Raw genomic sequence first — 25,956 nt, 5'->3', positions numbered from 1 at the left:
GTAGTAGATAGAGCACTGGCCCTGAAGACAGGAGTACCTGAGTTCAAATCTGACCTCAGACATTTAATACCTCCTAGCTGTGTGAACCTGGAAAACTCACTTAACTACAATTACCTCAGCAAAAAAAAAAAAAAAAGATAAAAGAAAGAAAAGAAAGATCTTTATGTGTAATCAGAAAAAAAATTCTACCAAGTACAAAAGAAGGAACAGGAGAGGCATTTATTTAGGAAGAATGGTCTTTTGGGATAGAGGGCATATTTATCCACCCACATATTGCTACCTTCTCCCCATGTAGTTATGTGAACTATCCTATCCTGCCTAAAGTGAGAAGCTAGAATCCCATCTGCAATGTCTAGAGACCAGATTATCCATAGTTTTCTATTATTCATGCTAATGACTGCCTCCATTATTGTGAATAATTAATAGTTGATATATACATTTGTCTAAGTGTATATTTAAATGTTTTTTTCTTATATTTATGAACATGCTTATAAGCTGATGTAACATCTATCATTTGTAATTAACTTCCAATGATAAGAATATTAAATGCTTGCTTTAGAAATACTGGTAGCATGCCACATACTTAATATTGTGTGGAAGTTTGGGTAAAATGTGAGAATTGAACTAGTGGTCCTTAGAAGGCTTAAATTTTAATTCCAGTTCTGAAACTTGCTCTTTTATAACCCTGAGCAACTCATCCTCCCCCCTCAGTTTCCTTATCTCTAAAATCAATGAATTGAGCTCAATTACCTGTGAATTTCCTTTTCAACTCTAATTCCTATGATCTCATTATATTGTAATCTGTATGATCTGCAAAAAAAGATGCCATTTCACATTAAAGACAGTAATAAGACAGTTCCAAAGAAAAGGCTTAGCTGCTAGCATTCCCTTGTTTTGTCCTCTCTACTCCAGAACTAAAATAACTTGCCATAAATTATTCCTTAGTGTTGAAAGTAAGGTGGTCTAAGCAGTTTTGCACCAATGACTTAAGCCTTTCCCTGAGTTCATCATAAAATAAGTGGTTAGTCCCAGCATAACTATTGAATCAAGAGGAGTTATGATATTAATTTGCCTTTCCTCCACAGAACCAGCAAAGGAGCTATATAAAGAGCTTCAATCTTTCAACAGGGAACATACTCTTACATCACAATAATGCAAGATAGTCCTAGGGACAGGGACAAAAGAAAACTATGCCCTAAGGGAAATTTGCTTAGCCAAATTCCATTTACCCCTTTCTTGAAAAGTATATATAGTATATATAGTAGAACCACCCTAAAGCTTCAATTCAAGGAACTGGGTTTAAGTCTTGATAGTGCTTTTTTGGGCTTAGGAAAGGCACTTTCTGCTTTAGTTTTCTTATTTGCAAAACAGAGGGGATCAACTTATTGATCTCTAATACATATATATATATATATATATATATATATATATTTACACACACTACACATATAGATGTGGGTACATAGATGTCATGTATTGGGCCATGTGTGCATATACATACATGTGTCTGTAAACTTGTTTATATAGGAAAATAGATGGTGCAGTGGATAAAGCACTGGACTTGGAATCAGGATGACTCATCTTCCTAAACTCCAATCCAGCCTTAGTTACTTCCTAGTTGTGTGACCTTGGATAAGTCACTAAATCCTATCTGCCTTAATTCCCTCCTGGGTAAAATGAGCTGGAAAAGGAAATGGCAAACGTCACTAGTATCTTTGCTAAGAAAACTCTAAATAGGGTTATGAAGAGTCAGAAATATCTGAAATGACGGAATGACACATACTAAAAATTTAAGTGATTTGCTCAGATCATACAGCTAGCATGTGGCAAAGGCAGGGTTTGAGTCCAAAGTCAGCCCTCTAACTCTTCAGGTGGGCACACTCTCCTTATTTTATTTCATTATATTGACTGCAGCCACAGCAACATCCATTTATCTACATGATAAATGAGCCTGTCTGCTTTTTTTCTGCCTCCGGGATAGCTGATGTCTCTTATTCCCCCTTATTGTGTATGAATGTTAGCTATGTGCTATAAAACCTACTGATGTCCAGTGCACCTTTTCCTTTTGCCCTTTGGCTCACCCATCATCTCGATTCTCCTGAGATTATGGTGTTCTATGACTCATATGAAGCACCACCAAGAGAATGCTGGTCTTGGCAAGATGGGATATTATCATCATTATTAAAACAAGAATAGTCACATCTCCCATTCTGTCTCACCAGGTTATTGTGAGAGCCTGATGAGATAATGTATGTAACTATACTTGGCTAACCCCAAGAGGTGTGTGAAGGGAAGGTATTATTATCCCCACTGTTGATTATTAGAGAGAGCTATGGAGATGGATGCTAGAGTAATCACTGGGTTGTCGGGCATGTGATCAGTAAGCATAAGCTAAGTCTCACTAGGTCTGAAACTTGACTACTGGTGCCAGAGCTTTATATGGACTTTGGAGCTAAAAATGCAAAGTTCTCCAAATCTCTGTGGTGCTTCTGATGGTTTCCATGGGCTTTGGTTAAGCAGTAAGCTGCTTAAACATTTCTCTAAAGTTGAAAAGGAAAACAAAAAATTATCTCACATATTCTTAGACAATTGGACTGAAACTACCAATGCTGCCACCAGGCACAGTTACAGAAATGCTCAGCCCTTTTGAAATCCAGCTAGGAGAGCCTCAAACAAAAGCAAAAAACTTCCAAGACTTATTTTGGTTTTGTATTTGACTCCCCTGAGGGAACATAAATTACATGAAATCATGAATTATTTCATTTCTTCATCATTTTATGTCCAATGCCTACCTAACTGCCTAGCACGTGGTAATTGCTTAATAAATGTTTGTGACTGATGGATTGATGTCAATCCATCATCACACTGACTCATCAATTCATTGACTTTTCATATGCAAATTTCATTTACAAAACAGAGGGGATTGACTTATTGATCTCTAATATATATGTGTATGCATGTATACATGGGAAGGTAGATGGTACAATGTCAAAAACTCAACAATTCATAGCTTTGAAGACAATCAAGCAAATATCAATAAATATTTGTTAAATGCCTACCACAGACATTATATTAGGTGCTAGGGACATAAAGAGAAGTACTTAACACAGTACCTAACACAGAATGTTAGTCAATTGACTGTTAGGTGACTGACTTACTGATAAGTAATAGTTCCTGTCTTCAAGAAACTTACAATTTATCAGAGGAAACAACATACATGTGTATATATGAATATATTAATACATACATAGGTATATATGCACATGTGATAAACAGACTTTTGTGCATGCAATATAGAAAGTAAATATATAAATGAAAGATAATTTAAGAAGAGACATCAGCATCTGGAAGGATCAGGAAAATTTTCATGTAGAAGGTTTTATCTGAACTGAACTTCAAAGGATATTAGGGATTCTAAGATAGTAAGACTAAAAGAATAATAGAAAAACCTAAGGCATTGATTTTTAAAATTATAAAAAAATGAAACATGAAAGTTTTCTACACAAGATTCATTTTCTTTTACACCTTTTCTTCTAAAATCACATCAACTCTTTGATCTAGTTTCTTCATCTGTGAAATGGAATAATAATACCTCTAACTCAGAGGATTGTTGTGAGCATCAAATAGGATAATATTTGTAAATGTCTTTGCAAATCTTAAAGCTAACTGCTATTATTATTAATAAATTATAATAATCTGAAGAATCTAAATATATTAGAGAGACATCCAGGATGAGGGCTCCAAATATTTCATAGGAGGAATGTTTGAATTAGAAATGTTTAGTCTGGAGAAGAAAAGATTTGTTATTAGTGGAAAAATGATTATAATTTTTAAATATTTGGAAGGTTGTCACATGAAAGAGATTAGACTTGTTCTGCTTGGCTCTGAAGGGCAGAGTATGATATAAAGTGCATTCTTCAGGGTGGAAAAGGGGTGTTGTCCCCCACTCCTTATGAAGACACCCTAACAATTAGAAGGCTGCAAAAACAGAATGGATGCTTCTCATCATAGAGTGACTGGATCTTTGCATAGAGCCTGTAAGTAGCAAGTTGACCAGAGACTCCTGCCCAAGTTTGAGTCTGGCAAAGTCACCCTGGCCCCTGGAAGCCCTAGATTCTGAGAAAACTGCCTTCATTCTGAACTAATAAGTCAGGAACTCTGGTGACATTTACATTTCTGGAAGTGAGAATGTGATTGAGTTTCCCATTTTAGTAAAAGAAGAATCTGAGATTTTAGAGAAGGAAGAAAAGATGATTGAATGTTTTCATAGTTTAACTTTCCATGCAGCAAAATTATATCCAAGGACTCCCTGGCTGCAAAAGACATTCTGGTTCTTCTGATGTGAATTGTTTTTAATTACTGTTTTGTGTTTTAAACAGTTATTAGTGACCTGAACTCATTTGTGTCTGGCCTGATTTCATTCTTTTAATCAAGTCAAGAAGACCTGAGTTCAAATTCTGATTCAGATACTTATTAATTATATGACTTTGAATAGGTTACTTAATCTGTTTGTCTTATTCCACTAGAGAGGAAAATGACAAATCACTCCAGTATTTAAAAAAAAAAAAAAAAAAAAAAAAACATGGAGGATATGGTTCACAGGGTCACCGAGTCGAATACAACTAAACAATATCAACAACAATAATAGTATCTACTTCCCAGAGTTGTGAGAATCAAATGAGATACTTGTGAGTCATTTTGCAAACCTCAAAGCATTTGAATGCTAGTTATAATTCTTAGAAATAAGCATTTCACAAATCTTAAAGCACCATAATAATATAAGTTAATGTTATTATTATGACTTCCCATATGAACCTGGGCAAGTCACAAAATCTCTGATGCTCAATCTCCCTATCTTTAAATACTGATATAATAATATGTTCCTCAGAGGGTTATTTTGAGGACCAAATAAGCTATTAGATAAAACATTCTGCAAACCTTAAAACCCTATCATATTATTTTTATTCCATATATTCTAGCTGTATGATCCTGGAAAGTCATTTAAACTGTCTGAGCTTCAGTTTCCCCATCTTTAAATAAGGATAATAATAGCACTTACCTCAGAGGGTTGTTTTGAGGACCAAATAAAATAATATTAGATAAAACATTTTGTATACCTTAAAACCTATAATGTTATCTTTTATTATCTTTATTATTATTATTATTATTACTAGCTGTATGGTACTAAGAAGTCACTTAAACTCTATGAGTCTCAATTTCCTTATCTATACAATGGAACTGAGAATAGCATCTACCTGACAAGGCAAAGATCAAATGAGGATCTCTGGTCATCCTATCAAATTTAGTCAACAAGCATTTATTAAGCTTGTAATATGTGCCAATATGAATCTATAAATACATAGTGAGGTCCTAATATGAAATTGGCAGTAGGGTAGAAGGTATGGAAGGTATCACTTTGAGTCAAGAAAGCCTTAGTTTAACGATACGCCTTAGAGTATGTATGTGTATGTATATAGAGATGTTCATTGGTTTGAAAATGTAACACAAATACACACTAAGGTATGTAGTTAACTTTGGCCAGAAACCCTGAAGGTCTTCCCTCCCAGATTTATTTAGTTACCTTTTTTTTTTTTTTTAACTAAGCGAAAGAGGAGATTCTTTGCTCCACTTGATACCTAACCTTAATCACTGAATCGATCTGACTTCAATCAAACTGTTGAAGACCTTAGCTTAAAAAAGCCAAGATCTCCTACTGCATCCAGGGCCAACTCCAGTCTTCCTGATCTATTTCTGGCTAGGGGATCTAGTTGACCCTGAAGGGGAAAGTGAGACTGATGACTTTGCACAGCCCTCCCTCACTTAAATTCATTTGCATGTCATGACATCATTTCTCTAATGTCATTGTCCTCTTTCAGAAACAAGGAAAAACAACAATATGTCAACATGTATACACACACACACACACACACACACAATCAAAGTCACTGTGGGCAAGTTACTCAACCTGTCAGTCTCAATTTCTGCATCTAAAATGTGGAGAAAATAATAGAATCCCTCCCATTTCTTGATGGGATTGTTTTGGCCATCACCTTAGAGATAATATATGCAAAGAATTTTGCTATCCTTAAAGATTCCACATAATTGCTCATGATTATGATCCCATATTAGGCACTAGCTATATTTTAGAAAAGACAGAAAAAAGCATAACAGAAAGGATCACAAATTTAGAACTGGAAGAGGCTATTTAGCCCAGTAACAGAGAGGAAAGATATCTTATTACAATTAATTTGGTCCAATCTCTCACTTTCAGATAATAGAACTGAGGACCAAAAGGCTTAATTGATAGTCCCAAGACAACATTGCTACTAACTAAGAGAATTATATTTTGAAACTGATCTTCTGACCAAGGCCAGGACTTTTTCCCATCACACCATATGAAATGACTTATTCAGATCATCACAACAAGAACAGGGATTGTCTCACTTTTGTATTTGTATCCCTTACAACATAGTGTTCATAGCACATAGTAAGCATTTAGTAAATGCTACTTCTCAGAAAGATGGAAAATAATTTTTATAGTAATTATTTCTGAGAAAGGCCATATTTCTCAAAATATATAAAACTGAGCAAATGTATAAGATTACAAATCATTCCCCAGTTAACAAATGATCACTAGATATGAACAAGAAGTTTTGAGATGCAGAAATTAAAATTATCTATAGATATATAAAAATGCTTTAAATCATTATTGATTAGAAAAATGAAAATTAAAGTAACTCTCAAATACCACCTCATACCTATCAGATTGGTTAATATGACAGAAAAGGAAAGTGATAAATGATAAAGTAAAATTGGGATACTAATGCATTGTCATGAACTGATCTAACCATTCCAGAGAACAATTTGGAACTATGCCCAAAGGACTATAAAACTATGCATATTTTTGATCCATAATTACCACTACTAGATCTATATCATAAAGAGATCTTGAAAAAAGGAAAAGGACTGACATGTGCAAAAAATATTTATAGTAGCTCTTTTTGTGATGGCAACAAATTTGAAATTGAAAGAGTACCCATCAATGGGAAGTGGCTGAACAAGTTGTGGTTTATGAATGTAATGGATATTAAGAAATGATGAACATGAAGATTTTGGAAAAATCTGTGAAGACTTGCATATATGAATTAATGCTGAGTGAACTGAGCAGCGCCAGGAGAACATTGTACATAGTTACAATTGTACAGTGATCAACTAAGATTGATTTAGGTCTGCTCACAATACAATGATCCAAGACAATTCCAAAAGACTCATGATGGAAAAGGCTGTCCACATCCAGAGAAAGAATTATGGAGTCTGAATGCTGATTGAAGCATACTATTTTCACTTGTTTTTGGTTTTTATTTTTTATAGCTTTTCTCTTTTGTTCTGTTTCCTCTTTTACAACATGACTAATGTGGAAATGTTTACATGATTTTATACACATATATATGCATATGCATAACCTATGTCAGATTGCTTTCTGTCTTGGGGAATAAGAGGAGGAAGAAAAGAAATTGGAAACTCAAAAATCTTTTTTTTAATGAATGTTAAAAACTCTCTTTAACTGAAAAAAAATTTCAACTGTTTACTAAAAGAATGCTGCTTTTTTTCACTCATTCAAGATATTTTAGTGACCCAAATGGGACTATAACCCAAGGTACCTGACTCCCCAGTCCATTATTCTCTTCAAAAATATCTTTAAATAAATGAAGCTTATGAAAGAGGATAAGATGGGCAATGCAGATTTGGAAATAGCCTATATTTAAAATAACAATAATAATTAATCCTTTAGTACCAGGACATATCCATTCATAATTCCAGAATTGGTGGCCTTTAGAGCCAAATACCGGAACTGAAAGCGATTGATGTAGTGATTAATTCCAGGACTTGAGCATTAAGACTGTTAATGCTGCTGCTTTGAGCGTAGGAGATGTGATTGGAAAATAACTTTTGGAAAAATCAGTGGGTGGTAGTTGAAGTCAGAGAGCTCTAGGAAGACCCATGTGCCTTAAGATATTTATTTTTAAAACTTGCTATTGTTTAGCTCACAGCATCTGCTTCCTTTGTAGCAATCTTGTTCAAAGTTCAGGCTGTACACTTCCGGCCAGCAGCCGGAGCTTCAATCTATCAGATCCAACTCTGTCACTTCTAATCAGGAAATCAGAGGTACACAGGTTTCTAAGGTAAAAAGGGTTCTTGATACCCCATAGTCTGAGGCACACTCTTTAGGTTTTATTCTTCCCCTCTGTCTCACTTTGTGTAGTAGGTAGAGTGTTCTGACTTCAAATTCTACCATTTACTGGGTCTGTGAACCAGAACAAGTCACATAATCTCTATATGTCTCAGGCAGCTATATTCTAAGACAGGATTGTGATTCTTCACTAGGAATTCTCTTCACCAACTTCAATCACATCTCCTATGTTTAGAAGGAATAATGCTATTGCTATTTACCCTTACAGCCCTCCTAATTACCCACTTCCATATATTTATTCTTATTCTTCAGGTATTCATTCTGACCAGATCCCATCCTTCAGAGCCATCCATAGTTATATGGACTTACCTTGGGTTTACTGCCTGCCAAAATTCTTCCCCTCCTTAAAGGCTCTTCTCCAAAACCTCCCCATCCTTCAAAGTTCACATCCAATGCCGTCTCCTTCATGAAGTCTTCCCTAAGTAGCAATATGTTGTTATATCAAAAACCCAAGACTTGAAGTTGAGACATAGGTTCGTAACCCCAGTATATGTGTTCTGAGCCAAGTTCCCTCTTCCATAAAATGTAAAATGTTCTAAAATGCCATATAAATGAATGTTATTAGTTACCATTACTGTCACCCAGCCAAATTGCTCTGAACCCTCACAAGATGTACTCCATATGCCACAGGAATGGGATTTCAGTTCAAGAAATATATATTAGGCACCCTTGTATAGAGACTACTTTGCCATGCTCTGGAGGACATAGATGAGTGGGACATAATTCCTACCCTTAAGGAGTTTACACTCAAACAATCAAGCATTTGTTCAAAACCATAATAAATGCTAAGAATGTATTATATCAAGAATTCTGTTGGGTCCTTGGCATAAAAAAAAACAGTTATTTCCGTCAGGAACTTATGTTATACTCAATGGTTTAAGCATGTTCAATATAACCTATGTGAAATGCTATGCAAACCTTCAGTATCCATATAAAAGTGACTTCTTTTATGTATATGTACATACATGTAGGGGGAAAAGTAGGTGCCACAGCGGGTAGAGTACTGAGCCTGGAATCAGAAAATACTATCTTCCTGAGTTAAAAATCCAGTCTCAGACACTGACTATGTGACCCTGGACACTTAATCTTTTTTGCCTCAGTTTCCTCATCTGTAAAACAAGCTGGAGAAAGAAATGTCAAGCCACTCCAATATCTTTGCCAAGAAAAACCCAAATAGGGTCATAAAGACCCAAAAATGACTGAACAGTAACATATTTGTATGTGTATATTTACACATAGCCATATGCATTCATATGTATGTATTATATATATGTGTGTGTGTGTGTATGTTATTTACATAGATAAAGATATATAAATATGTAGTCTAAAATGTTATTTTCTTGACCAGCATATCTCTCCTTTTGGCAAGGAGAACAAGAGTTTGCTTATTAAGGATATACTGATTTCTAGTTAGGATATACTGATTTTATTTATGGATTTAACAACTGGCTTTCTGGAAATGCATGACGTTCTTTTTAAATTTAATCTGCATTGTTAACATTTTTCTCTATCATTTTCTTATACAATGATAGTCTTAATCAACAAAACAATTAATCAAGCCCTGATTTGTAGCACTGGCCAATTTCTGAAATATAACAATTGGCTAGAACTAGTTTGAGTATGTTCTAATATGCCTCTATTTTCTAAGCTCTTCTGGCTTCCTTATTTGGGTAATTGCTTTATATTGATTAAGCTTCCGTAAGAAATAATGATAGCCCACACTGATGAATCTTTTATCCATTTTTTAGGCATCAGTACCTTATTCAGATAGGGTAATTTGGAGCTGCCCTGATTGGGCATTATATCAACTGAGCTAGAGGATTTTAACAGCATTATTCTTCTAATTGTGTTATATGGCTCTGAATCTTAAATTCTGAGGGGATTTCCTTTTCTGATTCTTTTGTGAAGACAAAATAGGCCATCTTTTACTTCAATGCTTACCTATCCCTTAACTACTGAATGGATGTTGCCATCTGAGACTTGGGAAAGACCTTAGCTTAAAAAGACCAAGATCTCCCAAAGCATCCTAGTCCAACACCTGTTCTCCCGACCTGTCTTGCCACTAGACTCTGATGACTTTGGAGGAGAGAGTGAGATTGATGACTTTGTACAGCTTAGCTTCACTTAAATCCAATTCATTTGCATATCAAGACATCATCCTGCTGATATCATTGGTTCTCTTGAAGAACAAAGGGCAAACAACAACAATGGCTCCAAATCATAGAATAGTGTGTTAAAAATAAATAAATAAAGGTCATCAATAAGGCAATAGAAAGACATATGGTGGAACTAAAAAGACTATAGTATGTTACCAACAATAAAGTGTATACAAGAAACACTATCTAAGATAATAAAACCTCCTTATTAAGTAATGAGAATCTCCATCATTAAAGATCTTCCAACAAAGGCTTGATGACAACTTATCAAGGATATTGTGGAAGAAATTCATAGTAACAAAACAACAGAAGTCTTGATCTACTAATTCAGTCCTGACCATTTGTCATCCAGCTTCGTGAACAATGTCCTTTGCTTAATCCAAATAGAAGAATTCCTTCCAGATGCTGAATGTCTCCAGATGTTTCTGTTTGAGGGCAAAATGATATTAACTTCCCCCCAATACTAAAGGGCTTCTTTGATGAGTTCCCTGGCTTTTCAAAAGATATCTGCCTGACCATCTAAATAATGATGATGATAATATAATAAACAGTAATATATGGTGTCTACTATGTGCAAAATACTATATTAAACACCTTGCAAATATTTTATTTAATCCTTGTAATAACTGTAGAACGTAGATGCTATTATTACTCCCATTTTACAGATGAGGAAACCGAAGTAAATGAAGGTGAAATAACTTGCCCAGGGTGAAACAGCTATTAAATGGCTGAGACTAAATTTGAATTCAGGTCTTCCCGACTATCTACTATATCACCTACCTGCCTTCACATATAGGAAAAACTTGGTTAATGATGCCTATATATAAGCCAGATGTGATATGTAGTCAACTTGGATAGGAATAGCAGAGGGATACTTTTTAGAGCCTAGAGGAGGAAGAGAAAGGTAGGCTTGATCAGCCTACTAGGAGATTATGTCAAGATAGCAAGCTGTCCTGAAAAAAGTTTGTCCACATCATATGTCATCAAGAAATACCTGTGCAGAATTATGATAGACTTAGTTCTTATCAGCAATCCAGTAATCCAAGATACTTCCAATGGATTTGGGTTAGAATATTCCATTGCATCCAAATAAAGAAATATGGAGACTGAATGCCAGTCTAAACATATTATTTTCACCATTTTTTTGCTTTTTCTTTCTCAAGATTTTTCCCTTTTGTTCTAATTTTTCTTTCACAATATGACTAATATGGAAATATGTTTTTAAAATATTATACATGTATAACCTATATCAGATTGCTTCCTGTCTTGGGAACTAAGAGAAGGAGGGTGAAAAAAAATTGGAACTCAAAATCTTACAAAAAATGAATGTTGAAATTTATCTTTACATGTAACTGAAAAAATTACTTTTGAAATTTCTTAAAAAAGAAATAGATGTGCACTATTTGAAAAAGTTAAAAACAGGCTTTAGTAGTTATAATAGTAGACCTCTCCCCCCTCAAAAAAATACAAAAGAGCTTTTGTTCAACAGAATTCCAAGCTTGTACAGGGACAATAGTTGAATATTTAATCTTCAATCCTTTAATTCTTTTGATGCAGTGTTTCAAATTAAACAATTCAGTATCATCTAAGATGCTCACAGTAGATAGGATCATAGATGAATCAGAGAATTGTGCCTCTTGTATTTTTTAATTCTTTCTCAAGATTTATTTCTAGCAATATTAGATTTCACATGTTCCTGTCAGAGTGAATTAAATCCATATGCATGATTGTTTTCAGCATATGATAATATTTTATAATTTGTTTTAGTGATTTGGCAACAGACCAATGCCTGTATTTCTGCTCTAGGCCATGACTGGCAATAGAGTTCTTTGATTCATCTTAATAGGATTTGGGGGTGGAAATGACTTAAATAGTTACTTCCTAGGGGCAGCAGCCAGAGTGGATTTTCTTTGCTGCTGGAGTTCAATAAATGTCATGTTGTCATGTGCTTTGGAAATTAGCATGAGATTTTCAGTAGAAAGATTTCTATACCTCCTGTCCAGTCACAATTTGGCAAGGACATGAACTTCAAAGTAATTTTTTTCCAAATAAAATAAATGTGAGATTGGTACGAAACAAACATATCCAGTAATATATCTCATCAGTATTAGCCCTTTATAACTGCAGTTAACTCCCAGGGCATGAATCAGGAGCATTAGAGAAACACCCTAACTACCTGAGGGTTACCCTTAGAATCCTGAGAGATACACCCAGCCTCACAGGCAGGGAGTGTATTCTGAGCTAATCACTAATGCAGCAAGAGCCAAGATGTCAAAGTTCTTAATGCTTTTGGTAAAATAAAATAAAATTAAAAAGCACATACAATTCTTAGGCACCTACCATGGGTCAGACATTGTGCTAAGTACCTTAAAAATTATCTCCTGTGCAAATGGTAAGAAGATATACATAAAGATAAGATCTCAGATGCTTCATTGTGACAAAGGGATCGTCTCAAGTTTTTGAAGGCTATGACAAAGGAGTACAAATTCTGGTTCTCTCAAGATGGAAAGGCTTCAAATCCGGGCCTAATTTCATATTGTGTGCCTGTTGTCCAAGCAACAACCTAGCTAAATTTAGAGGGCCTGCCATTAGGTTGGCTGTAATTTGGGAAAAGGAGGGTAAAGTGGAAGGGTAAACATAACAATACTGGAAGATTACCTACTAAGTCCTTACAGGGGTGCCATCTATATAGTTTTTCACATTGGTGAAATCAGGTACTCTGGAGGGTAGAAATTGAGTTAAAGGTTAATTGCATTATTATTGATAAAGATAGCTACTCTTTAAAAGTAAAGATATTTACTAAAGATATTGTCTAGTCATTTTCAATCATGTCCAACTCTTCATTATCCCATTTGAGATTTTCTTGGCAAAAATACTAGAGTAGTTTGTCATTTTCTTCTCCAGTTCATTTTACAGATGAAGAAACTGAGACAAACAAGGTTAAGTGACTTGCCCAGCATCACATAAATTGTAGGAGTCTGAGGCTGGATTTGAATTCCTAGATCTGATTCCAAGCCTGGTATTGTAGCCACTCCACCACCTAGCTGCCCCATTAATGCATAACTCTTTCCTTTTTGTTTTGGTTCCTAATATTTAATTGTAGAATAATTTGAGAAAATATTTTTAAATTATTTTAAGAAGAAATTTATAAATAGATCATAACAGATCAAATCATATTCTTGCTAGTTTCCTTTTTTAATTAAAAAAGTAATTTTTTCAGAAACTTGAAACCTCAATATAAAAAGATTTCACTTGCTAAGTAATAGTCTATATTTAAGTCAATTACTTTCGTTGTATAAAATATGCTAACTTTTTTTCAGTTCATTCTTCTAATCCTCAGTAGGATACTTTGTCCATTCATTCTCATTTCCTCATATGATCTTTATTCTAGCATATTCTTTCCCATGCTTTTTTCATTTTGCATTATTTCATTATTCCAGATTTCTTTGTATTCCTCAAAAACATTCATATTAATAGCTTCAAAGTATGTAAGCAATCAACCAATAAAAAAAGGATTTGTTAGGCATTCAATGGGTGCCATATCCCATACTAAACAGAGAAAATCCACAGGATACCCCACCTTCCTATTTGAAAGTGGATCTTTTTCATTTTAAGGAATCTAGTCCCAGGTATTTCATAAATGTCATTTACAGACAAAATACTGGGGATTAGTATGATTCCTCAATTTGACAGATGAGAAATTTGAGACTTAACAACAATATAGCGACTTATCTATTTATTATAAAGCAATTAATAGAAGTAGGATTCTGGGTTTGAATCCTCAGTTCCTCTGACCTTTGTTCTTTCCATCAGAACATGCTACTATGTCCTAATTCCATTCCTTTGGAGGGAAAGAGAAGGGAGGCAATCAGCATTAAATGACTTGTTCAAGTTCATACAACTATTAAGAGTCTGAGGTCAGATTTTAACTTGGGTCTTTCTGATTCCAGAATTGGTCCTCTATCCACCATGTCACCTAGTTGCCCCCTAATTCCATCTTTAAAGGATTCTAAATCATTAGGAGTATGAGGGCAAAAAGAGAATTAAGCTCAAAAACTCCTCATTTCCTTAGTGTTCATTTATTTCTCATTTTGTCCTTGTAAAAAGTGAGTACCTATTTGATTCCAAAAAAAGATATATTCTCATACCAAAAAAGAAAGTATTATGTCTACCCCAGCCTCACCCTAATGAAACTGTACTTGGCATTCTAGGCTAGTCTTTGAGGAGTAAAAATCTATCATATTTCCTCAATAGCCAAAAACCCCAATTTAAGACTACTAAGACTTCATCAAAGAGAAACCTCTATAATTACAATATGATGATGAAAACAATAATAGCTAATATTTATATAGCACTTATTATGTACCAGGCAATGGGCTAAGTGGCTTTAGTTATTATCTAAATAGCCCTGGGAGGTAGGTATTATTATTTCCATTTTACAGATGAGGAAACTGGGGCAAATAAAAGTTAAGTGATTTAAGTTTGTTAAGCCACACAGCTAGTAGACATTTGAACCTGGATTTTAATTCAAATATTCATAATTCCAAGCCTAGTGTTCTATCCTTTGTACCTCCTAAGAAGTCAACAAATATTTATTAAGCTTCTCTTGTGAGCCAGGATCTTGCATTGGAGGTGCAAAGAAAGACAAAAATACCCCCTGCCTTCATGGAGCTTAAAATTTATTAGGAAAGACAATGTCTTAAGAATTCTGTACCATAAAAGATATATGAGTGGCCTATATTCACTTTAGTAGTTTAAAACTGCACTAAAACTTTTGAGACACCCTTTATATAGAGTGAATTAGAGATAATTTCAAATAGAAGGTTGTGCTGGAGATTTAGTAAACTCTAAAAAGATCTCCTATTCTATAATTCTTTGGAGTATATTTTGCTATTGTTTTTGCCCACAATATCATCACATCCCAGATCTTTAAGATTAGGTTCACTCCCCAACAGTTGAACAAAGCCTCTCATTCTTTGCTCTTGAATACCTCAAAGGTTATGTTAGCAGTGGGTGCTCAATAACAGAACTTCTAAAATTATAAAACTTTTTTTTTAATATTCCCAGGTGTTGCTGCTCTGGATTCCAATGTCTCTGGAAAAATCGGTTTACGAGCTGTTGTATATTATTTCTGCACTACAGTCATTGCTGTCATTCTTGGTAAATTCTGGGTCTTGTACATAGAGCATGTGGTTTTGTTACTTTGTGAAACTATGATTTTATAACACCTTGAAAATAGATGGGCTTATTTTTATTATCAAGCATAAAATTTGAGACTGCATTTCTATGGAAAATCTTTTGGCTGAAAGAATTGAATTGTTGTCTGACCTTCAGCTATTGCTCTGTTCAATAGGACCTTTCTAAAGCAGGAACAAAAGTAAGGTGATTATTTTGTGCTCCATTAACCAATTCAGGGAGGAGGAAGAAAAGCCAAGAGCTCAGATAATCTATTCCTGAATGTACAACTGAGAGTAATCATGAAATAACTTCAGGGAAATGCATTTTAATACCTAGTGTGTAGATACAGCAGTAGGAGCTGGCATTTAATAAAGTGTTGCCAAGGAGGCATCCAGCTGGACCTGCTTTAATGAAAGGGATGTTTCAGCATAACTCTTCCTGTGATTCAGTACTTCAGAGGTCTGTGATTTCATCTGTGTGGGAGGACTTTCTCCACCAGTATAAACCTTCCCCTCTCCCATACTTCAAAAGGCACTTCCTTAAATTGCTGTTGTCTAATCCTAGTGAAAGGATTCTCTGAAGGTAGCTATGTTTTTACTTGAATGAAGATCCTAGTTCATCACTTGTCCCATACTCAACACCTTTCCACTTTGATAAATACCTTCAAAAACCCAAGGCTATCTTAATGAATGACACAGTAAGGAAAAAGACTCTTATTCACAGAGTCATAGATCTTGAACTAAGGATCTCCTCATCTAGTCTGGATCTTTCATTTTGCAAAAGAGGAAACTAAGAAACTAAGAAGTAACTTGCAAACTTTTCACACAAATAATAAATATTAGGGGTGGAAAGAATCAGGTCCTCTCATTCTTGCCTTTTTGAGCCATAGTTCCCGATGGTAATCTAATGAAACCTGTGCACCCCTTCACAGAATGAAAGGCTAAATTTTATTTAAGAAGTTAGTGACAATGAAAATGAATTTTTTCCCATTTAAGTTCAGAGAAATCTATGCACAGATCCTTTGGGGTTCTGTAGTATCATACAACCTCTTTATCATTCCCTCCTCATCTTCAACTTTTAGAATTTCTAATTTCCTTCAAATCTTAGCTCAAGCTAAGATACATAAGGCCTTTCCTATTCCCTACCCTATCCAAACCACTAGTTTCATCCTCTACCAATTAATTACCTGGTATCTGTGTTTATTTTATATATAGATAGATATAGATATAGATATAGATATAGATCCCTGATAGCATATAAACTGAAGGGAAGTAATGGGTTTCTTCTTTATATCCTTAGTGCCAAGAATGCCTAGCTTAGTCCTTAGCTGATTTTCATATCTTCAAGAAGAATAATACATGATATTAAAAAGGAGGTTTGAACTTTAGTAGGTAGTTTAATATACTGAGTCTCTCCATTGATATTTTTGCATTTTTCAAAACATGAAAATATATGGTTATATAATTTATATGTTCATGCTATTCTAAGCTATTAACCATAAATATTATCTATAGAGATTAATAAATGTTGCAATAATATGGATTTTTCAATGTGAGGAGAAAAAAGAATAGGATCAGCCCAGGGGAACAGGTGGAACAAGGTGGTAGATATGGTTAAATCTCTAAGATAGTTCTGTTTTAATGAATAGATAAGAACCATTGGTAATTAACATATTAAATTCATGCCAATGATTCTTCTAAAGTGTATACATATCTCTTAAATTGTCCATCTTTTCTCTTCTGCAAACATATTTATGTTTTTACTTTACTTTGTAAAAATACAGTGTCTTTTTTTAGATCAAAAGAAAAATGAAAATCAAAGGGTTATGGCAAACTTGAGCCCATTCTGCATCTGAATACCCTAAAGACAAAATTAGTACAATCTAAATTAATGAGATTTCACATAGCACTTGGTATCCTTTTTTTTTTCCCTTTCTGCTGCCAACTTCACACAATTCCAGCCACCTTCTTGAAAGAGCTTCCTGGAAAGGAAAATGATTCATACTCCCACCTGCTAAATCTAGCTTCATTGGCCAAGGAAGAGAAAAGGAATTGTCTTGTCAGCAGGTGCTTCCAGAAGCATTTGAGAGATACAAGCCAAGTCACTCCAGCTTTTTTCAAATATAGAATTAATGCCATCTGGTTACTCCTTTAAACAAGACCAAAAGTTTAAGCAGCAATTGTTTTATTATACAGGAGTATAAGTTCTTGACACTCAAATCAAAAGCCACCTTTTTTGCAAGGTTCATAATTTAATCATTCCTAGAGCTCTACTATAGGGTACAAGGTCATCCTTTGAGTTTCAGAATGACCCATCAAAGTTACAAACATTCTAAAAGGTTCTGTCTCTGATGTGGGATTTATTGTTGGTCACAGGTATCGTGCTGGTGGTAAGCATCAAGCCTGGTGTGTCCCAGAATGCTGAAGAGTTTGATAGGACAGGCAGCACCCCTGAAGTCAGTACAGTAGATGCCATGTTAGACCTGATCAGGTAAGTGGTTGTCATGCTTCAAGGAAGAATGATGGAGAGATCATAATATCAATTTCATTTAGGAGATGATCTAACAAAAGCATGCCTCCTATTAAAGATTTATGATGCAGAATGAAACTATTCCATTGAGAGCAATAGATAAGAATACTGATAATTGATACATTAAATTATATGCCAGTAGTGCTTTTAAAGCACATAAATTTCTCTCAAGTTGTGCATCCTTTCTCTTCTGCAGACATCTCTTCCTCTCCCAGCAGGTCTAAGAAGATCATATCTGTGCCTTCTAAATATATTTAAAAGAATATCAATTTATTATGTGCCTATTATGTGTCAGATATTCATGTTAATAAGCAACAGTTTCTGGCCTCAAAGTCTTGTATTGTTTCTGGAGATGTACTTATACAGACAATAAAACAATACGTACATATAATAGACCCAGCAGAATATAAGATCTTGAGGACAAGACCTGTTTCATGTTTGTCTTTTTAATCCCAACATCTAACACATAGTAGGTACCTAATTAATGCTTGTTAAACTAAATTAAATGAGAGAGAGAACTTAAGTCTTTACATAAAAAGCAAGGGAGATATCAGAAAGCATGCCATGGGGATAAGGGGCCAGGGGACCCCATATGATCCAAATGTATAATATCTAAGAATTAAAAATGCTACTTAGGTTAGTTAAATTTCATCAGCTTATTAGAGAGACACAAAATTCTTCTTGCATATATAATAAATAATTCTACTAGTTCTTGTTATTTTAATCTAGTTCTGTGTTCCATGTCTCCAACAGGAATATGTTCCCAGAGAATCTTGTTCAAGCCTGTTTTCAGCAGGTAATATCAATAACTACTCTAGATTTTAGTTTCTTCCTCTTCCCTTCAATTAAATTTAATTTTGTGCTGGTCTGGTCCAGGAAATAGTTCTTTCAAAATTCCAGCCCAAAATGTAGCCATGAATGAGAACTCTTGGGATGTTCTCAAACTGCAGGGGAACTCCCATGCTCCGGATTTATGTGTCTGCCAGCCCACAGTTCCAGGAATGGAGTTCTTTTCTACCTTGTGAGTCACATTGCTAAGAAAATGGGATGAAAGGTCTAACATGTATTATTACTGCTTCTCCTTTCACTTTCTTGCCCATCAGATCTAAGGAGGAAGAAGTTGAACATTTAGCCCATGGTCTTGGAGGACTGTGATTTAGCACTGAATGGCTTTAGACTTTCCTTCTTTGAAAAAAAAAATTCAGTGAAATAAAGAACATATATAGTAATGTTTAGAAACATACTTTACATATGTAACAACTTAATATGTAATAAAAAAATACAGGAAAATAATAAACAAATTAGGTCTTCCTTCCCATCTTCCTTTTCCCCTAAGATTGGGAAATCTTATGCCATAGAGCATATACTAAGCATTTCCAGTGATTCAGTCTCCTTAACAGTGTCTTACTCAGTACAAGCCCTCTGCTCTCTCATTTAGCAGAACTGAGCTTTTCTTTGGGAAATTGTTTGAACAGTCCATTCACCCCATATATTTCAAGCCTTGTTCTCTTGTTTATTTTTACATTATACAGCTGGGTCCATCACATACTGCTGCATTCATTTGAATAGATTGAGTGAACAGAACATTCTATGTTCACCAATAAAATTACACTGCTTCATGCTGACCTCTGGAGGTCATGCCTTTTCCAAAGGTGTCTTTGCAGACACAGCACAGTGATTATTTGTGAATGTTCTTATACGCTTCAGTTACAGTGAAGCTTTATGCCTAATGTAATTACTCCTCGGTTCCTTTCACCTACATGCAATGTGCCACAGACTTGATGAAACACAAGGTCTTTCAAATGAAGGGTAACAAGGATAGCAAAAAAAATTGGAAATCATCCCATAAGCGTATCAGTAATAGGAACTGGAGGTGTTTAGCCTGGAGAAGAGAAGAACTGGGGAGATGAGAAGAGAAACACATCAAGTATGATGAAGTATTTGAAGAATTTTTCCAGGGAAAGGGAATGTTATGCCACTGAAGACAAAACTGAAAACCATGAAGGGAAGTTAGAGACAAAATTTGGATTAATATTTTTAAAAATGTTTCTAATAATTAGAATTATTCAGTAGAATGGGTTACCTCACAAAGTATTGGGTTCTGTAATTACTTAACAGAGATACTGTAAAAAAGAAAAAAAAAAGGCTTTCCTGCTGAGATCATTTTCAATTCTGCATTTGTTTGATTCTATGAAGTCTAACTCGGAACAGACATATTGAACTGACTAGAGAAATTTTACACAATTGTGTCATTTATTTATCTCCACTGACAATATACATATTGCTAGCTTAGGCTATATAATAGAAGTATAAATCATATGACCATATTGTTTTTATTTTTTAAAATAGTTAACAAAAATGTAAATGATTTGGATTTAGTCTATTAAATAAAATATCTACAATTAAGATGTCTACTTTAATATTTTGTCACATATTTGTTCCTAGTTTTATCTTTGAAAATTTGAAAAGGAAGATATTTTTTGAATGGAGGTTGTGATATTTAGTGGTTTAATCTCATTATTTAAATTTTGACCCTTTAAACTACTCTTTTCTACAATTGTCAAAATACCCACTAAAGAAGTCTTCAAAACAAATAAGAATCAGAATTGGCTTCAGAGAGTGTCTCAGTTTTAAACCTTTTGTGCTTCTGTACTTTCTAATTTTACTCTATAAACTGTGTCTTTGATCTTCAGTTTCCTCTTCTGTAAAATGGTGATAGTATTAAGTGTATTACCCATTTCATAATGTTATTGTGAAGAAAATCTTTGTAAATCTCAAAAGACAATAGAAATCTAAATAGTTATTATCATGATCACTTATCGGCTCAGGCAGGATATTTTTTTTTGGGGGGGGGAGAGGAATTATGACTCTGTCACTTGTTTGCTCAATGATAGCTGCCACCTTTATTCATTCTTATGGCCAGAATTTCATTTGTTCTTATTTAGTCAAGTTTAAAATCTTTTTTTTCCAATTCACAGTACAAAACCAAACGTGAGGAGTTGAAGCTTTCAGATGAATCAGAGATGAATACCACAAGAGAATCTGTGACAGCTGTCATGACGACTGCCCTATCCAAAGTACTCTTTTTTTCATAATTAGTCTCTCTCCTGGACAGTAAAAACCACTGAGAAATTAGAGGGAGTGGAAGATAGAAATGTTATTTATTCATTAATGCTCTTGGATTAAGGAGCCTTGGATTACAGTACTAGCTCCAAGTCAATGACCCTCACCTTCAAGTATTTGTACATCCTGTACAAATTCCACAATAAATTATTAAGAAAGCTCTTTGTAAATGTGCATTATTAATTTGAGCCAGTATTGTCCCAGTATTTTGATTACTCTTTTTTTCAATATATTTTTTTCTTTTGCAAGGAAATTGGAGTTAAGTGATTTGCTCAGGGTTATATAGTTAGGAGGTATTACGTGTCTGAGGGCGGATTTGAGCTCAGGTCCTCCTCCTGAATCCAGGACCAGTACTTTATCTACACATCATCTAGTTGCCCCCAGCTTGGCAAAAATTTGACTCTCAAGTCAGGTATCTAGAAACTGCTTTCCTTCCTTCAGACATCCAGAGTAACATATGTATATGTTACATAATATCAGTCATTTCAAGTGCTGGCCTTGGAAGAAGCTCTCTAAAATGAGAGGGTTCGACTAACTGACCTCTGAAGTCTCAAACAACTCTAGAGATGTAATTAATGCATATTTTATTCCCCAATCATCTCCTAATAATCTCTCAATGTTAACCCTCTCATTCCCCCTTTCATAATAAAAACTAAATCAAAGTTAAGCCAATAGAGATAAAAGCATTTGATATAGCAACACCTGACTGTGTATAATATTCCACAACCACAAGACACCTCTTGATGTAGAGAATGGAAGTATGTTCCAACACCAATCAAATGAGACATTTGTAGAAAGTGCTTAGAATAGGGGCTGGTCCAGAATAGGCATTCTATAATGATTATTTCCCTTCCTTGCCCACTTCCTACAATCATCTAAAACTAATATATCTCATTGCATTTAACTTGAGTTCCACTACTTTTTGGATGAGGTTCCACTACAGCATTGTAGTCTTGTATATTTTCCTCCTGACTCCTCTTGTTTCATGAAAACATAGTCTATATATTATATATTATAATATATATGCTTATATATTATAAATTTTAGAATTTTGTTGCTTTTTATTTATTATCTATTGCACTAAATATAAAATAAGAAAAATTAGAAAAAGGCAGATAGAAAATGAAAATTAAAAAAAAGACAAAACAGGATGTCATGTGCCCAGCAGAACACTGAGAGGATTCAAAATATATAATAACAAATTTCTATTTCAAGAAAGCATATATAATAATAGAAGAAATTACATTCATGAGCATCCATCTTTTCTTTGCTTCCTTGTAGTTTAGCTAATAGTTTTTAACAATTGAACTTTGTGATGTAATTCAAGGCAGTTAGGTGGCCTTACCCTACACAGAGCTTTGAACTTAGAAGTCAAATAGATCCAAGTTCAAATCCTGCCTCAGACACTCACTGTGACCCTGAGTTACTTAACTTCTCTCAGTCTCAGTTTCTTCATCTATTAAATGAGGATAGCATCTGCCTATCAAGGTTATTGTAAAGATCAAATGAAGTAATGTATGTTTCCAAACCTTAAGATCCTATGTAAATGCTATTCCTGTTCTTATTATTAATATCATCTACACTGAGTGGTGAGCCAATTCACATTGAGACTTTTCTTAAGAAAGGCAATATTATTTCATGTCAAAGATTATGCAACCAGCTATATCGGTATCATTCACTGATATTTTCTTGACTTTGTTCCACAGAACAAAACAAAAGAATACAAAATAGTGGGCATGTACTCAGATGGCATAAATGTCCTGGGCTTGATTGTCTTTTGCCTTGTATTTGGAATCGTGATTGGGAAAATGGGAGAAAAAGGCCAAGTTCTGGTGGATTTCTTCAACGCACTCAATGATGCTACCATGCAAATCGTTCAGATCATCATGTGGTGAGAGGGCTCATTTTTGTCTGACTTTTGTTTTTCTTCCCCCCCAAAAAAAAAACTTTGAAGAAAGTTTATTTTTCTCTCTAATAGGAGAGCTATCTATATATCTGAGTAATTTACATGCTTCTATACTCCAAAGAGCCATGCTTCTGCAGTATGAAATCATTCCAAATCTTTTCATGTCTCCCTTAAACTACGGTTCCATTATTTGGATTTAATTTTTAAAATTCCTATCCTGGTGGCCATCCCTCTAGTAATGGGACCCTGTTAGGCCAATCTTCAGACATATCATCCATTTCTGGACCCATTCTTGAACCTTTTTGGCTTTGTGCTTTGCTGATACTTTTTTTAAGAACTCTACACTATGATGAAGCATTGAGGAAGGGCTTACATATAGGGGAGGACATGGGCAACCCAACTTTTTATCCTAGACAATCCAACTGTTAACATTTTATGACAAGGCCAAAGGAGTAGACGCTACTCTCCTATTCTATTTTAAGGTTCTGCTATGAAAACCTAGCATTTTATTTGAAGAATGACTTTCATAAACAAAACAACTAAGTTGTTTTCAGGATTTATGCATAAGACAAATTTATAGGAAATGGTTTAAAAGATGATGATAGGAAGATGTATTATATAACCCTGACCAGTCAGGAAAGAGTTGTCAATTTGGCTTACTCCAAAATGACCACCTCTTCCATGTGTCTGCCATTTATTCATCCCACAGTTAAATCACAGAATCTTAGAATCTCAAAGTTCTTATAGACTTTAGCAGCCATCTGGCCCCCACCTTCTTAAACTGTGGTTCATGACCTCATTATGGTGTCTTGTAACTGAATGTGGGGGGTGTGAAATTATGATTTACTATGAGTAAATGTTTGATTTCTATACTATTTTATATACTTTTTCCCTGGGGTCATGTAAAAACTTCTCTGGTGAAAAAGAATTGCAAGTGGAAAAAGTTTAAGAAGCCTTGGTCTAGTCCAATCTATACCTGAAAAGGAATCTCTTCTATCACATATCCCACCAGCTATCATTCACCCTTTAATTGAAGACCTCCAAACAAGGGGCACTTTTTACCCTCAGAGATCTCCCATTACACTTCTGGAATAATTGGGGGAGTTACACAAGCCAATATCTGGACAATGACATGGAAGTGACAGAGCCAACCATCTAGTTTTTTTTCCCCCATACAGAAAAATCACAAAATTATCTGTCAAAGAAAAAAATGGTGGAGAAAAAAGCCCTTTTTCCATTGACAAAGGAAATTAAAATGGGGGAGGGGAAGAGAAGAGTGTGAGTATTATTTGGTAGTTAGACAAATTACTTAGTAATTAATCTTGCTCTGGTTTCTAATGATAGAGATGAGGATGAATGACTCAAAAACCTTTTGTTTCAAACCATTCATACACAATAATTCTTAAGGGTTTACTGTCTTTGACTTACCTTCCTGAGCTCCATGAATGTCAAATATTTTTGCTGGGAGGTAGAGGTTAGAAGAACTACTGTTCTTCCTGGAGTCCTGGGCCCCCAAGGACTGCAAGAGGGTAGGGTCCCTTGAGTTCTCACTTTTCATACTCAAAACTTTCTTCCTATCAGATGATTGAGACTACTTTTGGCCTGTTAATCTGATAGCATGTAAATGTTACATGCAACATAAATATTATTTGCAAGAAATCCTTAAATCTTCCTTCAGTTGTGACCTGTTTTTCTTTATTTTTTTAAGAAAGGATCCAGCCTCTGCTGAAACAAACTGTGTCCTTATTTGGAAAGAGACAAGCCCTTACTAACAGTGAGCATCAGCTGTCTTGTATTAGTTTTTAGCCAAGTAATGCAACAACAGCTTTCCTGTCTTAATGAAGTGACTGCTTCAATCCTCCACTTTCTTTTATTTGCCCAGATGTCTCTCACCGTTATTGTTATCTCCTATCCAAAGATCTGCTGCCTTGCCATGTAGAATGTAATTTCAGTCCTCAGTCTCCTTATCTGTCAAATAAGGCAGGCTAGACAAGATGATCCCTAAACTCCCCTCTGAGCCCGACTTCTGTGAGCATCTTGCCAGGGTCACACATTCCACTAGTGTTCACACTACATTGTAGAATTGATTTACAAGTTGTACAGGAAGAAAAATGTCAGTGAAAAAGCAAATGAGAACTTATGTATGGCCCTCCAAAGTGCGTCCTTTTTCTCTATTAATGAAAATCATATTAGGGATATTAGACTGTGGTCCCTTCTCCTTTCCCTCTCATTCCTCCAACTCCTCCCTCCCTCCCTCTCCCATTCTTTTTCTCTCTCTTCCTTTCCCTTTATTTCTCCCCTCCTTTTTCCCTCCCCCTCTCTCCTTCTTTCTCTCTCTCCCTCCCTCCCTGTCTCTCCTTCCCTCTCCCTCCCTGTGTCTTCTTCCTCTGCCTACCTCTTTCCCTCCCTCTCTCCCTTCTCCCTTTCCTTCTCTCCCATTCCCCCTTCCCTTTTGTCTCGCCCCCACCCTCTCCCCTTCCATATATGCCCAGTGTTCTTTTGCCCCTGTTGGTAGATCAGCTAACAAGCATATTTTATCCTTTCTCTGCATCAGATCCAGTATTAAGCACTAGAAACACAAAGGAAGGCAACATTAGTCACTGCCTACAGGACATTCTAATGGGGGATAGAGCATACAAATAACTGGGTACAATATAAATGAACTTCATTTATTTATTCTACTTCTCCCCAAATACTCTCTGAAGGCAAGCCTCTAACATTTCTCATCTATATATCCTTAGTATTTAACACATCCATGAACACAGGAGGTGCTTAATAAAGGCATATCCAATGTTTGGGGCCATCATCCTGAA

The 25,956-nt window shown here is 35.0% G+C and overlaps 1 protein-coding gene across 2 annotated transcripts in view; it reads left to right on the top strand.

The window, feature by feature from the left end:
* Positions 1-25,956, top strand: part of SLC1A1 (solute carrier family 1 member 1) — a 108,914-nt gene that overhangs the window by 65,904 nt on the left and 17,054 nt on the right. For both annotated transcript variants that reach the window (XM_031962188.1, XM_003762127.4), the window contains exons 3-7: positions 15,475-15,567; positions 17,961-18,075; positions 18,868-18,910; positions 21,093-21,191; positions 22,944-23,128. In XM_031962188.1, coding sequence (XP_031818048.1) covers positions 15,475-15,567; positions 17,961-18,075; positions 18,868-18,910; positions 21,093-21,191; positions 22,944-23,128 — 535 coding nt within the window. The remainder of the gene's footprint in view (positions 1-15,474; positions 15,568-17,960; positions 18,076-18,867; positions 18,911-21,092; positions 21,192-22,943; positions 23,129-25,956) is intronic.

Source organism: Sarcophilus harrisii, chromosome 1, assembly GCF_902635505.1.
Source record: "Sarcophilus harrisii chromosome 1, mSarHar1.11, whole genome shotgun sequence".
NCBI classification, from domain to species: domain Eukaryota; kingdom Metazoa; phylum Chordata; class Mammalia; order Dasyuromorphia; family Dasyuridae; genus Sarcophilus; species Sarcophilus harrisii.
The sequence above is the reverse complement of the archived record's forward strand: the minus strand, read 5'-3'. Positions and strand labels throughout refer to the sequence as shown.